The following is a 20,440-nucleotide window of genomic DNA, read 5'->3' as shown; positions in this document are numbered from 1 at the left end:
CTTGTTGATAGTGCTGTTACAAAGTTAGAAACTAGGGCCTGTAGGACCTGCCTTGTTGATAGTGCTGTTACAAAGTTAGAAACTAGAGCCTGTAGGACCTGCCTTGTTGATAGTGCTGTTACAAAGTTAGAAACTAGGGCCTGTAGGACCTGCCTTGTTGATAGTGCTGTTACAAAGTTAGAAACTAGAGCCTGTAGGACCTGCCTTGTTGATAGTGCTGTTACAAAGTTAGAAACTAGGGCCTGTAGGACCTGCCTTGTTGATAGTGCTGTTATGAAGGTAGAAACTAGAGCCTGTAGGACCTGCCTTGTTGATAGTGCTGTTACGAAGGTAGAAACTAGAGCCTGTAGGACCTGCCTTGTTGATAGTGCTGTTACAAAGTTAGAAACTAGGGCCTGTAGGACCTGCCTTGTTGATAGTGCTGTTATGAAGGTAGAAACTAGAGCCTGTAGGACCTGCCTTGTTGATAGTGCTGTTACGAAGGTAGAAACTAGGGCCTGTAGGACCTGCCTTGTTGATAAGAAGGCAGAAACTAGGGCCTGTAGGACCTGCCTTGTTGATAGTGCTGTTAAGAAGGTAGAAACTAGGGCCTGCCTTGTTGATAGTGTTGTTAAGAAGGCAGAAACTAGGGCTTGTAGGACCTGCCTTGTTGATAGTGTTGTTAAGAAGGTAGAAACTAGGGCCGTTAGGACCTGCCTTGTTGATAGTGCTGTTAAGAAGGCAGAAACTAGGGCCTGTAGGACCTGTCTTGTTGTTAGTGCTGTTAAGAAGGTAGAAACTAGGGCCTGTAGGACCTGCCTTGTTGATAGTGTTGATAAGAAGGTAGAAACTAGGGCCGTTAGGACCTGCCTTGTTGATAGTGCTGTTAAGAAGGCAGAAACTAGGGCCTGTAGGACCTGCCTTGTTGATAGTGCTGTTAAGAAGGCAGAAACTAGGGCCTGTAGGACCTGCCTTGTTGATAAGAAGGCATAAACTAGAGCCTGTAGGACCTGCCTTGTTGATAAGAAGGTAGAAACTAGGGCCTGTAAGACCTGCCTTGTTGATAGTGCTGTTAAGAAGGTAGAAACTAGGGCCTGTAGGACCAGCCTTGTTTATAGTGTTGTTAAGAAGGTAGAAACTAGGGCCTGTAGGACCTGCCTTGTTGATAGTGCTGTTAAGAAGGCAGAAACTAGGGCCTGTAGGACCTGCCTTGTTGATAGTGCTTTTAAGAAGGTAGAAACTAGGGCCTGTAGGACCTGCCTTGTTGATAAGAAGGCAGAAACTAGAGCCTGTAGGACCTGTCTTGTTGATAAGAAGGTAGAAACTAGGGCCTGTAAGACCTGCCTTGTTGATAGTGCTGTTAAGAAGGCAGAAACTAGGGCCTGTAGGACCTGCCTTGTTGATAGTGTTGTTACGAAGGTAGAAACTAGGGCCTGTAGGACCTGCCTTGTTGATAGTGTTGTTAAGAAGGTAGAAACTAGGGCCTGTAGGACCTGCCTTGTTGATAGTGCTGTTACGAAGGTAGAAACTAGGGCCGTTAGGACCTGCCTTGTTGATAGTGCTGTTACAAAGTTAGAAACTAGGGCCTGTAGGACCTGCCTTGTTGATAGTGCTGTTACGAAGGTAGAAACTAGGGCCTGTAGGACCTGCCTTGTTGATAGTGCTGTTACAAAGTTAGAAACTAGGGCCTGTAGGACCTGCCTTGTTGATAGTGCTGTTACAAAGTTAGAAACTAGGGCCTGTAGGACCTGCCTTGTTGATAGTGCTGTTACAAAGTTAGAAACTAGGGCCTGTAGGACCTGCCTTGTTGATAGTGCTGTTATGAAGGTAGAAACTAGAGCCTGTAGGACCTGCCTTGTTGATAGTGCTGTTACAAAGTTAGAAACTAGGGCCTGTAGGACCTGCCTTGTTGATAGTGCTGTTACAAAGTTAGAAACTAGGGCCTGTAGGACCTGCCTTGTTGATAGTGCTGTTACAAAGTTAGAAACTAGGGCCTGTAGGACCTGCCTTGTTGATAGTGCTGTTACAAAGTTAGAAACTAGAGCCTGTAGGACCTGCCTTGTTGATAGTGCTGTTACAAAGTTAGAAACTAGGGCCTGTAGGACCTGCCTTGTTGATAGTGCTGTTACAAAGTTAGAAACTAGAGCCTGTAGGACCTGCCTTGTTGATAGTGCTGTTACAAAGTTAGAAACTAGGGCCTGTAGGACCTGCCTTGTTGATAGTGCTGTTATGAAGGTAGAAACTAGAGCCTGTAGGACCTGCCTTGTTGATAGTGCTGTTACGAAGGTAGAAACTAGAGCCTGTAGGACCTGCCTTGTTGATAGTGCTGTTACAAAGTTAGAAACTAGGGCCTGTAGGACCTGCCTTGTTGATAGTGCTGTTATGAAGGTAGAAACTAGAGCCTGTAGGACCTGCCTTGTTGATAGTGCTGTTACGAAGGTAGAAACTAGGGCCTGTAGGACCTGCCTTGTTGATAGTGCTGTTACGAAGGTAGAAACTAGGGCCTGTAGGACCTGCCTTGTTGATAGTGCTGTTACGAAGGTAGAAACTAGGGCCTGTAGGACCTGCCTTGTTGATAGTGCTGTTACGAAGGTAGAAACTAGGGCTGTTAGGACCTGCCTTGTTGATAGTGCTGTTACGAAGGTAGAAACTAGGGCCTGTAGGACCTGCCTTGTTGATAGTGCTGTTACGAAGGTAGAAACTAGGGCCTGTAGGACCTGCCTTGTTGATAGCGCTGTTACGAAGGTAGAAATGAGGACCTGCCTTGTTGATAGTATTGTTAAGAAGGTAGAAACTAGGGCCTGTAGGACCTGCCTTGTTGATAAGAAGGCAGAAACTAGGGCCTGTAGGACCTGCCTTGTTGATAGTGCTTTTAAGAAGGTAGAAACTAGGGCCGTTAGGACCTGCCTTGTTGATAGTGCTGTTAAGAAGGTAGAAACTAGGGCCTGTAGGACCTGCCTTGTTGATAGTGCTGTTAAGAAGGTAGAAACTAGGGCCTGCCTTGTTGATAGTGTTGTTAAGAAGGCAGAAACTAGGGCTTGTAGGACCTGCCTTGTTGATAGTGTTGTTAAGAAGGTAGAAACTAGGGCCGTTAGGACCTGCCTTGTTGATAGTGCTGTTAAGAAGGCAGAAACTAGGGCCTGTAGGACCTGCCTTGTTGATAGTGCTGTTAAGAAGGTAGAAACTAGTGCCTGTAGGACCAGCCTTGTTTATAGTGTTGTTAAGAAGGTAGAAACTAGGGCCTGTAGGACCTGCCTTGTTGATAGTGCTGTTAAGAAGGCAGAAACTAGGGCCTGTAGGACCTGCCTTGTTGATAGTGCTTTTAAGAAGGTAGAAACTAGGGCCTGTAGGACCTGCCTTGTTGATAAGAAGGCAGAAACTAGAGCCTGTAGGACCTGTATTGTTGATAAGAAGGTAGAAACTAGGGCCTGTAAGACCTGCCTTGTTGATAGTGCTGTTAAGAAGGCAGAAACTAGGGCCTGTAGGACCTGCCTTGTTGATAGTGTTGTTAAGAAGGTAGAAACTAGGGCCTGTAGGACCTGCCTTGTTGATAGTGTTGTTAAGAAGGTAGAAACTAGGGCCTGTAGGACCTGCCTTGTTGATAGTATTGTTAAGAAGGTAGAAACTAGGGCCTGTAGGACCTACCCTGTTGATAGTGTTGTTAAGAAGGTAGAAACTAGGGCCTGTAGGACCTGCCTTGTTGATAGTGTTGTTAAGAAGGTAGAAACTAGGGCCGTAGGACCTGCGTAGTTGATAAGAAGGTAGAAACTAGGGCCTGTAGGACCTGCCTTGTTGATAGTGTTGTTAAGAAGGTAGAAACTAGGGCCGTTAGGACCTGCCTTGTTGATAGTGCTGTTAAGAAGGCAGAAACTAGGGCCTGTAGGACCTGCCTTGTTGATAGTGCTGTTAAGAAGGCAGAAACTAGGGCCTGTAGGACCTGCCTTGTTGATAGTGCTTTTAAGAAGGTAGAAACTAGGGCCTGTAGGACCTGCCTTGTTGATAGTGCTTTTAAGAAGGTAGAAACTAGGGCCTGTAGGACCTGCCTTGTTGATAGTGTTGTTAAGAAGATAGAAACTAGGGCCTGTAGGACCTGCCTTGTTGATAGTGTTGTTAAGAAGATAGAAACTAGGGCCTGTAGGACCTGCCTTGTTGATAGTGCTGTTAAGAAGGCAGAAACTAGGGCCTGTAGGACCTGCCTTGTTGATAGTGCTTTTAAGAAGGTAGAAACTAGGGCCTGTAGGACCTGCCTTGTTGATAGTGTTGTTAAGAAGGTAGAAACTAGGGCCTGTAGGACCTGCCTTGTTGATAGTGCTGTTAAGAAGGCAGAAACTAGGTCCTGTAGGACCTGCCTTGTTGATAGTGCTTTTAAGAAGGTAGAAACTAGGGCCTGTAGGACCTGCCTTGTTGATAATAAGGCAGAAACTAGAGCCTGTAGGACCTGTATTGTTGATAAGAAGGTAGAAACTAGGGCCTGTAAGACCTGCCTTGTTGATAGTGCTGTTAAGAAGGCAGAAACTAGGGCCTGTAGGACCTGCCTTGTTGATAGTGTTGTTAAGAAGGTAGAAACTAGGGCCTGTAGGACCTGCCTTGTTGATAGTGTTGTTAAGAAGGTAGAAACTAGGGCCTGTAGGACCTGCCTTGTTGATAGTATTGTTAAGAAGGTAGAAACTAGGGCCTGTAGGACCTACCCTGTTGATAGTGTTGTTAAGAAGGTAGAAACTAGGGCCTGTAGGACCTGCCTTGTTGATAGTGTTGTTAAGAAGGTAGAAACTAGGGCCGTAGGACCTGCCTAGTTGATAAGAAGGTAGAAACTAGGGCCTGTAGGACCTGCCTTGTTGATAGTGTTGTTAAGAAGGTAGAAACTAGGGCCGTTAGGACCTGCCTTGTTGATAGTGCTGTTAAGAAGGCAGAAACTAGGGCCTGTAGGACCTGCCTTGTTGATAGTGCTGTTAAGAAGGCAGAAACTAGGGCCTGTAGGACCTGCCTTGTTGATAGTGCTTTTAAGAAGGTAGAAACTAGGGCCTGTAGGACCTGCCTTGTTGATAGTGTTGTTAAGAAGATAGAAACTAGGGCCTGTAGGACCTGCCTTGTTGATAGTGTTGTTAAGAAGGTAGAAACTAGGGCCTGTAGGACCTGCCTTGTTGATAGTGTTGTTAAGAAGGTAGAAACTAGGGCCTGTAGGACCTGCCTTGTTGATAAGAAGGTAGAAACTAGGGCCTGTAGGACCTGCCTTGTTGATAGTGTTGTTAAGAAGGTAGAAACTAGGGCCGTTAGGACCTGCCTTGTTGATAGTGCTGTTAAGAAGGTAGAAACTAGGGCCGTTAGGACCTGCCTTGTTGATAGTGCTGTTAAGAAGGCAGAAACTAGGGCGTGTAGGACCTGCCTTGTTGATAGTGCTGTTAAGAAGGCAGAAACTAGGGCCTGTAGGACCTGCCTTGTTGATAGTGCTTTTAAGAAGGTAGAAACTAGGGCCTGTAGGACCTGCCTTGTTGATAAGAAGGTAGAAACTAGGGCCTGTAGGACCTGCCTTGTTGATAGTGTTGTTAAGAAGGTAGAAACTAGGGCCTGCCCTGTTGATAGTGTTGTTAAGAAGGTAGAGCAGCACTTTATGATGGACATACTTCTCCCCATCTTAGCAACTATTGTATCAGTATGTTTTGTCCATGACATTATTTTTTTACCTTTGTTTTACTGGGCATGTCAGTTAAGAACAAATTTGTATTGACGATGGCCTACCCGGGTCAAACCTGGAAGGCGCTGCCCAATGGGACTCCCATTACGACTGGATGTGTTCCAGCCTGGAATCGAACCAGGGACTGTAGTGGCTCCTCTTGCACTGAGATGCAGTGCTTTAGACCACTGCGCCACTCAGGAGACCTTGGGTTACTCTAAGCAGTTTAGTCATCTCAATTTCCACATTATTTACTACAAGATTTAGTTGAGGTTTAGTGAATGATTTGTCCCAAATACAAGTTTGAACGAGACAATTATTATTTCAATTAAAAATCATAATTTATAACCTTGTCAACATCTTGACTATATTTTCTATTCATTTTACAACTAATCTTATGCATTTTTTTCATGGAAAACAAGAACATTTCTTAGTGACCCAAAACTTTTGAATGGTAGTGTATATAAAAAATGTATATCCCAGCCCCCGTCCCCGCAGGAGGCCTTTTGGTAGGCAGTCATTGGAAATAACAATTTGCCTAGTTAAATAAAGGTTAAAAATACAAATAAAATAAAAACTTGAACTCTGTGGAGTATTTATTTGAGCTGCAATTTCTGAGGCTGGTAACTCTAATGAACGTATCCTCTACAACAGATGTAACTCTGGGTCTTCCATTCCTGTGGCGATCCTCATTAGAGCCCGTTTTATCAGAGCTTGATGTTTTTTTTTGCGACTGCACTTGAAAAAACTTTCAAAGTTCTTGAAATGTTCCGTATTGACTGACTTTCATGTCTTAAAGTAATGATGGACTGTCATTTCTCTTTGCTTATTTAAACTGTTCTTGCCATAATGTGGACTTGGTCTTTTACCAAATAGTGCTATCTTCTGTATACCACCCCTACCTTGTCACAACAGAACTGATTGGCTTAACTAAACGCATTAAGATCAGAAATTAACTCTTAACAAGGCACACCGGTTAATTCAAATGCATTCCAGGTGACTACCTCATGAAGCTGGTTGAGAGAATGCCAAGAGTGTGCAAAGCTGTCATCAAGGCAACGGGTGGCTATTTAAGAATCTCAATATAAAATATATTTTTAATTGTTTAAAACTTTTGGGGGGTTACTACATGATTCCATGTGTGTTATTTCATAGTTTTCATGTCTTCACTATTATTCTACAATGTAGAAAATAGTCCAATTAAGAAAAACCTTTGAATGAGTAGGTTTTCTAAAAGTTTTGACTAGTGGTGTATATTTAATAAATATTTTATTAACTCTATTCCTGCATTGTTGGTTAAGGGGTCTAAGTAAGCATTTCACCGTAAGGTCTACCTATACCTGTTGTGTTTGGCATATTTGACAAATAATATTTGATTTGATTTGAATGTCAGGTGTGAACATAATATCATCCTGTATAATCCTGGTCTGGATGCAGCATGGCTATGAAGGTTCATTTGAAAAAGCCTTGTTTAATGTCACCTGTTCTGTTCCTGAAAACAGAGGCTAAGATATGTTCCACAATCCTAGTCCTAAAGAGCTACACGATGTGCAAGCTTTTGTTCCAGCCCTGCACTGACACAACCTGATTCAGCCGTACAAGGTCTTAATGACCATTTGTTTAGCTGGCATTTGTGTTGAGGTAGAGCGAAACCCTACACATTCCTGTATCTCTCCAGGACCAGGTCAGTTGATCAGTGATTGGCCAATTGTCTGGTCTGCCCTGAGAAATGGTTGCCAAGTCTGCAGTTCTGACTGTACGGTCTGTTCCACAGTGTAACCACTGTTAGTAACTTCATAGTGTGACAGATTGCTCTGTCTGTGTCCTAACTGTCCTCTCTGGTCCACAGGGCTCCATCATTAGCCACCCCAGTCCCCACATGAGACGCAGAGCCACGTCTTCCCGAGACAGAGACGGTCCTTCCAGAGGACATTCCGTCCCCACCACCTCCTCTTCCCTCCTGGGCTCTTTGTTCGGGACCAAGAGGGCCAAGTCCCCCTCCATGTCCCCCCAGCACCCCACCAATCTGCACCAGACGGCCCAGAGCCAGGCAGATACACAGAACCAGTTGCTTCAAGGAGCCCAGTACTGCCAGAACCCTCCACCCTACCACCACCACCACCACTACCACCCCCCTGCCCCTGGGTCTGCCCCCTCCTCATCTCATCCACCTCCCCCTCCTCACCACCACCCACTGCCCCCCACCCCCACTGCCTCCTCCACCAAGCCCAAACACAGCGGCATCAGCACCGTGGTTTGAAGACAGAAACTCACACAGACACACACACACACACACAGACACACACACACACACACACACACATACACAGACACAGACACAGACACAGACACAGACACAGACACACACACACATACACACACACATATACACACACACACACATATACACACACACACACACAGACACACAAACACACACCTGTTGTGTTTGGCGTACAGAGACAGACTAGGGACGGATGGATTGCAGGACCTCTGGTTAGAGCTCCTGTCCCCTACAGGACCTACAAGAGACAATGGGGACAGATGTCTCCGACTACCGCTGTCAGCAGTACCTCCCAACTATCCATACAACTCATCGCCACCTTAAGACTGGAGAAACTACATGTTCCTCTAGACCAGGAATGAGTAACTCGAGGCCCACGGGACGCATGAGCATTTAAAAATATATAGGTTTTTGGGGGGGGGAGGGGGGAACAGTTGGTGTCTTGACTTATTGTTAAGAGTTAGACTAATAGAATACACAATGGCAAAATGTGCAGAATTGGAGGAAATTAACTTTAAAACTAGACTGATCCTTTAACTAAAGACTGGTTCCTCTAGACTGATCCGTGAGTACAGCTGATTTAACTAGACTGGTTCCTCTAGACTGATCCTTTAGTACAGCTGATTTAACTAAAGACTGGTTCATCTAGACTGATCCTTTAGTACAGCTGATTTAACTAGACTGGTTCCTCTAGACTGATCCGTGAGTACAGCTGATTTAACTAAAGACTGGTTCATCTAGACTGATCCTTTAGTACAGCTGATTTAACTAAAGACTGGTTCATCTAGACTGATCCTTTAGTACAGCTTATTTAACTAAAGACTGGTTCCTCTAGACTGATCCTTTAGTACAGCTGATTTAACTAAAGACTGGTTCATCTAGACTCATCCGTTAGTACAGCTGATTTAACTAAAGACTGGTTCCTCTAGACTGATCCGTTAGTACAGCTGATTGAACTAAAGACTGGTTCCTCTAGACTGATCCTTTAGTACAGCTGATTGAACTAAAGACTGGTTCATCTAGACTCATCCGTTAGTACAGCTGATTTAACTAAAGACTGGTTCATCTAGACTCATCCGTGAGTACAGCTGATTTAACTAAAGACTGGTTCATCTAGACTCATCCGTTAGTACAGCTGATTTAACTAAAGACTGGTTCCTCTAGACTGATCCTTTAGTACAGCTGATTTAACTAAAGAATGGTTTATCTAGACTCATCCGTTAGTACAGCTGATTTAACTAAAGACTGGTTCCTCTAGACTGATTGAAAAATGATATCTACATTATGTCTTTCTTCTCCTTACCAAGCAACACAAAGCAAGTCAACACCATGGCTATTTAAAATATACATCTATCTAAATCTTTATCTATTTTCTGTTTTATATCAATCAAGGAATTACTGGGAATCTATATCACATATGTTATTAAGTTATTACTTGCCTACTAGTGTTGACAGGAGCAGAAAGTGTTTCTCAATAGTAGCAACCTGACTTTAGAATGTGTAGACCAACATGACAGCCCGTTTATAGACAAAGCTAGCAGCTGTTCCAGGGTTATAATGCAGTCCAGCCGTAGCTGTCATTTCACTGTGATATTGATAGCTCATTGCCTCTGTACAATAACAGACATAAATAACTGTGCCAATTATTAAAGCATTGACTAATTTAGTCACTTTGCTTTGTGTATATCATGCATATCAATGTATTTTGTATAAATAATGATAATAATATAATCCACTGTTGTTATTATTGTTGTTAACGTACCATGCTTCCATAAGGCAATATTATACTCTATTTACGTAGCAGACCTGTGGTATAGTTTCACTATTCTGATCAATAAGCCCATCAAAGCTCGTTTTAGTTATTACGCTTATCAGTGTATATTTATCTGGTTACCTTTGGATTACAACTGTGAGGATTCTACCTGGTTGGTTCTGGTTCCACAGCAGAGTTCTGTATCTACCGACCGGATCTCGGCTGGGTTAGTCACTGTGCTTCCTAGAGACAAACCAGATCAGACTGGTTCAAAGTGGATCACTGTGCTCCAAACTACTTCACACTAGTTTACTGTTCTACTGACCGGTTTAGTCCAGTTTAAACTGGATAAAACCGGGTCTGTCTTGTGGGAAAGGAAAACAGAACAGAGCCAAACTCTGGACCTCTTCATGGATTCACCTCCACTTCCACCCAGCAGTCTGACTGAACCCTACCACTGTTTAATATGGATTCACCTCCACCCAGCAGTCTGGCTGAACCCTACCACTGTTTAATATGGATTCACCTCCACCCAGCAGTCTGGCCTGACACTACCACTGTTTAATATGGATTCACCTCCACCCAGCAGTCTGACTGAACCCTACCACTGTTTAATATGGATTCACCTCCACCCAGCAGTCTGGCTGAACCCTACCACTGTTTAATATGGATTCACCTCCACCCAGCAGTCTGGCTGAACCCTACCACTGTTTAATATGGATTCACCTCCACCCAGCAGTCTGGCTGAACCCTACCACTGTTTAATATGGATTCACCTCCACCCAGCAGTCTGGCTGAACACTACCGCTGTTTAATATGGATTCACCTCCACCCAGCAGTCTGACTGAACCCTACCACTGTTTAATATGGATTCACCTCCACCCAGCAGTCTGGCTGAACCCTACCACTGTTTAATATGGATTCACCTCCACCCAGCAGTCTGGCTGAACCCTACCACTGTTTAATATGGATTCACCTCCACCCAGCAGTCTGACTGAACCCTACCACTGTTTAATATGGATTCACCTCCACCCAGCAGTCTGACTGAACACTACCACTGTTTAATATGGATTCACCTCCACCCAGCAGTCTGGCTGAACCCTACCGCTGTTTAATATGGATTCACCTCCACCCAGCAGTCTGACTGAACCCTACCACTGTTTAATATGGATTCACCTCCACCCAGCAGTCTGGCTGAACCCTACCGCTGTTTAATATGGATTCACCTCCACCCAGCAGTCTGGCTGAACCCTACCACTGTTTAATATGGATTCACCTCCACCCAGCAGTCTGACTGAACCCTACCACTGTTTAATATGGATTCACCTCCACCCAGCAGTCTGACTGAACCCTACCACTGTTTAATATGGATTCACCTCCACCCAGCAGTCTGGCTGAACCCTACCACTGTTTAATATGGATTCACCTCCACCCAGCAGTCTGACTGAACCCTACCACTGTTTAATATGGATTCACCTCCACCCAGCAGTCTGGCTGAACCCTACCACTGTTTAATATGGATTCACCTCCACCCAGCAGTCTGGCTGAACCCTACCACTGTTTAATATGGATTCACCTCCACCCAGCAGTCTGACTGAACCCTACCACTGTTTAATATGGATTCACCTCCACCCAGCAGTCTGGCTGAACCCTACCACTGTTTAATATGGATTCACCTCCACCCAGCAGTCTGGCTGAACCCTACCACTGTTTAATATGGATTCACCTCCACCCAGCAGTCTGACTGAACCCTACCACTGTTTAATATGGATTCACCTCCACCCAGCAGTCTGACTGAACACTACCACTGTTTAATATGGATTCACCTCCACCCAGCAGTCTGGCTGAACCCTACCACTGTTTAATATGGATTCACCTCCACCCAGCAGTCTGACTGAACCCTACCACTGTTTAATATGGATTCACCTCCACCCAGCAGTCTGGCTGAACCCTACCACTGTTTAATATGGATTCACCTCCACCCAGCAGTCTGGCTGAACCCTACCACTGTTTAATATGGATTCACCTCCACCCAGCAGTCTGACTGAACCTACCACTGTTTAATATGGATTCACCTCCACCCAGCAGTCTGGCTGAACCCTACCGCTGTTTAATATGGATTCACCTCCACCCAGCAGTCTGGCTGAACCCTACCACTGTTTAATATGGATTCACCTCCACCCAGCAGTCTGACTGAACACTACCACTGTTTAATATGGATTCACCTCCACCCAGCAGTCTGGCTGAACCCTACCACTGTTTAATATGGATTCACCTCCACCCAGCAGTCTGGCTGAACCCTACCACTGTTTAATATGGTTTCACCTCCACCCAGCAGTCTGACTGAACCCTACCACTGTTTAATATGGATTCACCTCCACCCAGCAGTCTGGCTGAACCCTACCGCTGTTTAATATGGTTTCACCTCCACCCAGCAGTCTGACTGAACCCTACCGCTGTTTAATATGGTTTCACCTCCACCCAGCAGTCTGACTGAACCCTACCGCTGTTTAATATGGATTCACCTCCACCCAGCAGTCTGGCTGAACCCTACCACTGTTTAATATGGATTCACCTCCACCCAGCAGTCTGACTGAACCCTACCACTGTTTAATATGGATTCACCTCCACCCAGCAGTCTGACTGAACCCTACCACTGTTTAATATGGATTCACCTCCACCCAGCAGTCTGGCTGAACCCTACCACTGTTTAATATGGATTCACCTCCACCCAGCAGTCTGACTGAACCCTACCGCTGTTTAATATGGTTTCACCTCCACCCAGCAGTCTGACTGAACCCTACCACTGTTTAATATGGATTCACCTCCACCCAGCAGTCTGGCTGAACCCTACCGCTGTTTAATATGGTTTCACCTCCACCCAGCAGTCTGACTGAACCCTACCACTGTTTAATATGGATTCACCTCCACCCAGCAGTCTGGCTGAACCCTACCACTGTTTAATATGGATTCACCTCCACCCAGCAGTCTGACTGAACCCTACCACTGTTTAATATGGATTCACCTCCACCCAGCAGTCTGGCTGAACCCTACCACTGTTTAATATGGATTCACCTCCACCCAGCAGTCTGGCTGAACCCTACCACTGTTTAATATGGATTCACCTCCACCCAGCAGTCTGGCTGAACCCTACCACTGTTTAATATGGATTCACCTCCACCCAGCAGTCTGGCTGAACCCTACCACTGTTTAATATGGATTCACCTCCACCCAGCAGTCTGGCTGAACCCTACCACTGTTTAATATGGATTCACCTCCACCCAGCAGTCTGGCTGAACCCTACCACTGTTTAATATGGATTCACCTCCACCCAGCAGTCTGGCTGAACCCTACCACTGTTTAATATGGATTCACCTCCACCCAGCAGTCTGGCTGAACCCTACCACTGTTTAATATGGATTCACCTCCACCCAGCAGTCTGGCTGAACCCTACCACTGTTTAATATGGATTCACCTCCACCCAGCAGTCTGGCTGAACCCTACCACTGTTTAATATGGATTCACCTCCACCCAGCAGTCTGGCTGAACCCTACCACTGTTTAATATGGATTCACCTCCACCCAGCAGTCTGGCTGAACCCTACCACTGTTTAATATGGATTCACCTCCACCCAGCAGTCTGGCTGAACCCTACCACTGTTTAATATGGATTCACCTCCACCCAGCAGTCTGGCTGAACCCTACCACTGTTTAATATGGATTCACCTCCACCCAGCAGTCTGGCTGAACCCTACCACTGTTTAATATGGATTCACCTCCACCCAGCAGTCTGACTGAACCCTACCACTGTTTAATATGGATTCACCTCCACCCAGCAGTCTGGCTGAACCCTACCACTGTTTAATATGGATTCACCTCCACCCAGCAGTCTGGCTGAACCCTACCACTGTTTAATATGGTAATGTTTCACCTCCACCCAGCAGTCTGGCCTGACCCCTACCACTGTTTAATATGGATTCACCTCCACTTCCACCCAGCAGTCTGGCTGAACCCTACCACTGTTTAATATGGATTCACCTCCACCTCCACCCAGCAGTCTGGCTGAACCCTACCACTGTTTAATATGGATTCACCTCCACCCAGCAGTCTGGCTGAACCCTACCACTGTTTAATATGGATTCACCTCCACCCAGCAGTCTGGCTGAACCCTACCACTGTTTAATATGGATTCACCTCCACCCAGCAGTCTGGCTGAACCCTACCACTGTTTAATATGGTAATGTTTCACCTCCACCCAGCAGTCTGGCCTGACCCCTACCACTGTTTAATATGGATTCACCTCCACTTCCACCCAGCAGTCTGGCTGAACCCTACCACTGTTTAATATGGATTCACCTCCACCTCCACCCAGCAGTCTGGCTGAACCCTACCACTGTTTAATATGGATTCACCTCCACCCAGCAGTCTGGCTGAACCCTACCACTGTTTAATATGGATTCACCTCCACTTCCACCCAGCAGTCTGGCTGAACCCTACCACTGTTTAATATGGATTCACCTCCACCCAGCAGTCTGGCTGAACCCTACCACTGTTTAATATGGATTCACCTCCACCCAGCAGTCTGGCTGAACCCTACCACTGTTTAATATGGTAATGTTTCACCTCCACCCAGCAGTCTGGCTGAACCCTACCACTGTTTAATATGGATTCACCTCCACTTCCACCCAGCAGTCTGGCTGAACCCTACCACTGTTTAATATGGATTCACCTCCACCTCCACCCAGCAGTCTGGCTGAACCCTACCACTGTTTAATATGGATTCACCTCCACCCAGCAGTCTGACTGAACCCTACCACTGTTTAATATGGATTCACCTCCACCCAGCAGTCTGGCTGAACCCTACCACTGTTTAATATGGATTCACCTCCACCCAGCAGTCTGGCTGAACCCTACCACTGTTTAATATGGATTCACCTCCACCCAGCAGTCTGGCTGAACCCTACCACTGTTTAATATGGATTCACCTCCACCCAGCAGTCTGACTGAACCCTACCACTGTTTAATATGGATTCACCTCCACCCAGCAGTCTGGCTGAACCCTACCACTGTTTAATATGGATTCACCTCCACCCAGCAGTCTGACTGAACCCTACCACTGTTTAATATGGATTCACCTCCACCCAGCAGTCTGACTGAACCCTACCACTGTTTAATATGGATTCACCTCCACCCAGCAGTCTGACTGAACCCTACCACTGTTTAATATGGATTCACCTCCACCCAGCAGTCTGGCTGAACCCTACCACTGTTTAATATGGATTCACCTCCACCCAGCAGTCTGACTGAACCCTACCACTGTTTAATATGGATTCACCTCCACCCAGCAGTCTGGCTGAACCCTACCACTGTTTAATATGGATTCACCTCCACCCAGCAGTCTGACTGAACCCTACCACTGTTTAATATGGATTCACCTCCACCCAGCAGTCTGACTGAACCCTACCACTGTTTAATATGGATTCACCTCCACCCAGCAGTCTGACTGAACCCTACCACTGTTTAATATGGATTCACCTCCACCCAGCAGTCTGACTGAACCCTACCACTGTTTAATATGGATTCACCTCCACTTCCACCCAGCAGTCTGGCTGAACCCTACCACTGTTTAATATGGATTCACCTCCACCCAGCAGTCTGGCTGAACCCTACCACTGTTTAATATGGATTCACCTCCACCCAGCAGTCTGGCTGAACCCTACCACTGTTTAATATGGATTCACCTCCACCCAGCAGTCTGGCCTGACCCCTACCACTGTTTAATATGGATTCACCTCCACCCAGCAGTCTGGCTGAACCCTACCACTGTTTAATATGGATTCACCTCCACCCAGCAGTCTGGCTGAACCCTACCACTGTTTAATATGGATTCACCTCCACCCAGCAGTCTGGCTGAACCCTACCACTGTTTAATATGGATTCACCTCCATCCAGCAGTCTGACTGAACCCTACAGCTGTTTAATATGGATTCACCTCCACCTCCACCCAGCAGTCTGGCTGAACCCTACCACTGTTTAATATGGATTCACCTCCACCCAGCAGTCTGGCTGAACCCTACCACTGTTTAATATGGATTCACCTCCACCCAGCAGTCTGGCTGAACCCTACCACTGTTTAATATGGATTCACCTCCACCCAGCAGTCTGACTGAACCCTACCACTGTTTAATATGGATTCACCTCCACCCAGCAGTCTGGCTGAACCCTACCACTGTTTAATATGGATTCACCTCCACCCAGCAGTCTGACTGAACCCTACCACTGTTTAATATGGATTCACCTCCACCCAGCAGTCTGGCTGAACCCTACCACTGTTTAATATGGATTCACCTCCACCCAGCAGTCTGACTGAACCCTACCACTGTTTAATATGGATTCACCTCCACCCAGCAGTCTGACTGAACCCTACCACTGTTTAATATGGATTCACCTCCACCCAGCAGTCTGACTGAACCCTACCACTGTTTAATATGGATTCACCTCCACCCAGCAGTCTGGCTGAACCCTACCACTGTTTAATATGGATTCACCTCCACCCAGCAGTCTGGCTGAACCCTACCACTGTTTAATATGGATTCACCTCCACCCAGCAGTCTGGCTGAACCCTACCACTGTTTAATATGGATTCACCTCCACCTCCACCCAGCAGTCTGGCTGAACCCTACCACTGTTTAATATGGATTCACCTCCACCCAGCAGTCTGACTGAACCCTACCACTGTTTAATATGGATTCACCTCCACCCAGCAGTCTGGCTGAACCCTACCACTGTTTAATATGGATTCACCTCCACCCAGCAGTCTGGCTGAACCCTACCACTGTTTAATATGGATTCACCTCCACCCAGCAGTCTGGCTGAACCCTACCACTGTTTAATATGGATTCACCTCCACCCAGCAGTCTGGCTGAACCCTACCACTGTTTAATATGGATTCACCTCCACCCAGCAGTCTGACTGAACCCTACCACTGTTTAATATGGATTCACCTCCACCCAGCAGTCTGGCTGAACCCTACCACTGTTTAATATGGATTCACCTCCACCCAGCAGTCTGACTGAACCCTACCACTGTTTAATATGGATTCACCTCCACCCAGCAGTCTGACTGAACCCTACCACTGTTTAATATGGATTCACCTCCACCCAGCAGTCTGGACTGAACCCTACCACTGTTTAATATGGATTCACCTCCACCCAGCAGTCTGGCTGAACCCTACCACTGTTTAATATGGATTCACCTCCACCCAGCAGTCTGGCTGAACCCTACCACTGTTTAATATGGATTCACCTCCACCCAGCAGTCTGACTGAACCCTACCACTGTTTAATATGGATTCACCTCCACCCAGCAGTCTGACTGAACCCTACCACTGTTTAATATGGATTCACCTCCACCCAGCAGTCTGGCTGAACCCTACCACTGTTTAATATGGATTCACCTCCACCCAGCAGTCTGACTGAACCCTACCACTGTTTAATATGGATTCACCTCCACCCAGCAGTCTGGCTGAACCCTACCACTGTTTAATATGGATTCACCTCCACCCAGCAGTCTGACTGAACCCTACCACTGTTTAATATGGATTCACCTCCACCCAGCAGTCTGGCTGAACCCTACCACTGTTTAATATGGATTCACCTCCACCCAGCAGTCTGGCTGAACCCTACCACTGTTTAATATGGATTCACCTCCACCCAGCAGTCTGGCTGAACCCTACCACTGTTTAATATGGATTCACCTCCACCCAGCAGTCTGGCTGAACCCTACCACTGTTTAATATGGATTCACCTCCACCCAGCAGTCTGACTGAACCCTACCACTGTTTAATATGGATTCACCTCCACCCAGCAGTCTGGCTGAACCCTACCACTGTTTAATATGGATTCACCTCCACCCAGCAGTCTGGCTGAACCCTACCACTGTTTAATATGGATTCACCTCCACCCAGCAGTCTGGCTGAACCCTACCACTGTTTAATATGGATTCACCTCCACCCAGCAGTCTGGCTGAACCCTACCACTGTTTAATATGGATTCACCTCCACCCAGCAGTCTGACTGAACCCTACCACTGTTTAATATGGATTCACCTCCACCCAGCAGTCTGACTGAACCCTACCACTGTTTAATATGGATTCACCTCCACCCAGCAGTCTGGCTGAACCCTACCACTGTTTAATATGGATTCACCTCCACCCAGCAGTCTGGCTGAACCCTACCACTGTTTAATATGGATTCACCTCCACCCAGCAGTCTGGCTGAACCCTACCACTGTTTAATATGGATTCACCTCCACCCAGCAGTCTGGCTGAACCCTACCACTGTTTAATATGGATTCACCTCCACCCAGCAGTCTGACTGAACCCTACCACTGTTTAATATGGATTCACCTCCACCCAGCAGTCTGGCTGAACCCTACCACTGTTTAATATGGATTCACCTCCACCCAGCAGTCTGGCTGAACCCTACCACTGTTTAATATGGATTCACCTCCACCCAGCAGTCTGGCTGAACCCTACCACTGTTTAATATGGATTCACCTCCACCCAGCAGTCTGGCTGAACCCTACCACTGTTTAATATGGATTTCACCTCCACCCAGCAGTCTGGCTGAACCCTACCACTGTTTAATATGGATTCACCTCCACCCAGCAGTCTGGCTGAACCCTACCACTGTTTAATATGGATTCACCTCCACCCAGCAGTCTGGCTGAACCCTACCACTGTTTAATATGGATTCACCTCCACCCAGCAGTCTGGCTGAACCCTACCACTGTTTAATATGGATGTTTCACCTCCACCCAGCAGTCTGGCTGAACCCTACCACTGTTTAATATGGATTCACCTCCCTCCACCCAGCAGTCTGGCTGAACCCTACCACTGTTTAATATGGATTCACCTCCACCCAGCAGTCTGGCTGAACCCTACCACTGTTTAATATGGATTCACCTCCACCCAGCAGTCTGGCTGAACCCTACCACTGTTTAATATGGATTCACCTCCACCCAGCAGTCTGGCTGAACCTCTAATATGGATTCACCTCCACTCCACCCTACCACTGTTTAATATGGATTCACCTCCACCCAGCAGTCTGGCTGAACCCTACCACTGTTTAATATGGATTCATTCCCTCCACCCAGCAGTCTGGCTGAACCCTACCACTGTTTAATATGGATTCACCTCCACCCAGCAGTCTGGCTGAACCCTACCACTGTTTAATATGGATTCACCTCCACCCAGCAGTCTGGCTGAACCCTACCACTGTTTAATATGGATTCACCTCCACCCAGCAGTCTGGCTGAACCCTACCACTGTTTAATATGGATTCACCTCCACCCAGCAGTCTGGCTGAACCCTACCACTGTTTAATATGGATTCACCTCCACCCAGCAGTCTGGCTGAACCCTACCACTGTTTAATATGGATTCACCTCCACCCAGCAGTCTGGCTGAACCCTACCACTGTTTAATATGGATTCACCTCCACCCAGCAGTCTGGCTGAACCCTACCACTGTTTAATATGGATTCACCTCCACCCAGCAGTCTGGCTGAACCCTACCACTGTTTAATATGGATTCACCTCCACCCAGCAGTCTGACTGAACCCTACCACTGTTTAATATGGATTCACCTCCACCCAGCAGTCTGGCTGAACCCTACCACTGTTTAATATGGATTCACCTCCACCCAGCAGTCTGACTGAACCCTACCACTGTTTAATATGGATTCACCTCCACCCAGCAGTCTGACTGAACCCTACCACTGTTTAATATGGATTCACCTCCACCCAGCAGTCTGACTGAACCCTACCACTGTTTAATATGGATTCACCTCCACCCAGCAGTCTGGCTGAACCCTACCACTGTTTAATATGGATTCACCTCCACCCAGCAGTCTGACTGAACCCTACCACTGTTTAATATGGATTCACCTCCACCCAGCAGTCTGGCTGAACCCTACCACTGTTTAATATGGATTCACCTCCACCCAGCAGTCTGACTGAACCCTACCACTGTTTAATATGGATTCACCTCCACCCAGCAGTCTGACTGAACCCTACCACTGTTTAATATGGATTCACCTCCACCCAGCAGTCTGGCTGAACCCTACCACTGTTTAATATGGATTCACCTCCACCCAGCAGTCTGGCTGAACCCTACCACTGTTTAATATGGATTCACCTCCACCCAGCAGTCTGGCTGAACCCTACCACTGTTTAATATGGATTCACCTCCACCCAGCAGTCTGGCTGAACCCTACCACTGTTTAATATGGATTCACCTCCACCCAGCAGTCTGGCTGAACCCTACCACTGTTTAATATGGATTCACCTCCACCCAGCAGTCTGGCTGAACCCTACCACTGTTTAATATGGATTCACCTCCACCCAGCAGTCTGACTGAACCCTACCACTGTTTAATATGGATTCACCTCCACCCAGCAGTCTGGCTGAACCCTACCACTGTTTAATATGGATTCACCTCCACCCAGCAGTCTGACTGAACCCTACCACTGTTTAATATGGATTCACCTCCACCCAGCAGTCTGGCCTTAACCCTACCACTGTTTAATATGGATTCACCTCCACTCCACCCAGCAGTCTGACTGAACCCTACCACTGTTTAATATGGATTCACCTCCACCCAGCAGTCTGGCTGAACCCTACCACTGTTTAATATGGATTCACCTCCACCCAGCAGTCTGGCTGAACCCTACCACTGTTTAATATGGATTCACCTCC

General features: G+C 46.7%; 1 protein-coding gene across 2 annotated transcripts in view; it reads left to right on the top strand.

Annotated features, from left to right (window-relative positions):
* The window catches only part of LOC124024104 (IQ motif and SEC7 domain-containing protein 1-like), a 202,114-nt gene extending 194,086 nt beyond the window's left edge, over positions 1-8,028 (top strand). Inside the window, exon 13 of one of the 2 annotated variants that reach the window (XM_046338141.1) lies at positions 7,500-8,028. In XM_046338141.1, the coding sequence (XP_046194097.1) occupies positions 7,500-7,910 (411 nt within the window). In that variant the 3' untranslated portion in view covers positions 7,911-8,028. The remainder of the gene's footprint in view (positions 1-7,499) is intronic. The other variant, XM_046338142.1, reaches the window with a different exon arrangement.
* Positions 8,029-20,440: the final 12,412 nt, after the last annotated feature.

The sequence above is a fragment of the Oncorhynchus gorbuscha genome, linkage group LG03 (genome assembly GCF_021184085.1).
Source record: "Oncorhynchus gorbuscha isolate QuinsamMale2020 ecotype Even-year linkage group LG03, OgorEven_v1.0, whole genome shotgun sequence".
NCBI lineage: Eukaryota > Metazoa > Chordata > Actinopteri > Salmoniformes > Salmonidae > Oncorhynchus > Oncorhynchus gorbuscha.
This window is presented reverse-complemented; position numbering and strand designations above follow the sequence as displayed.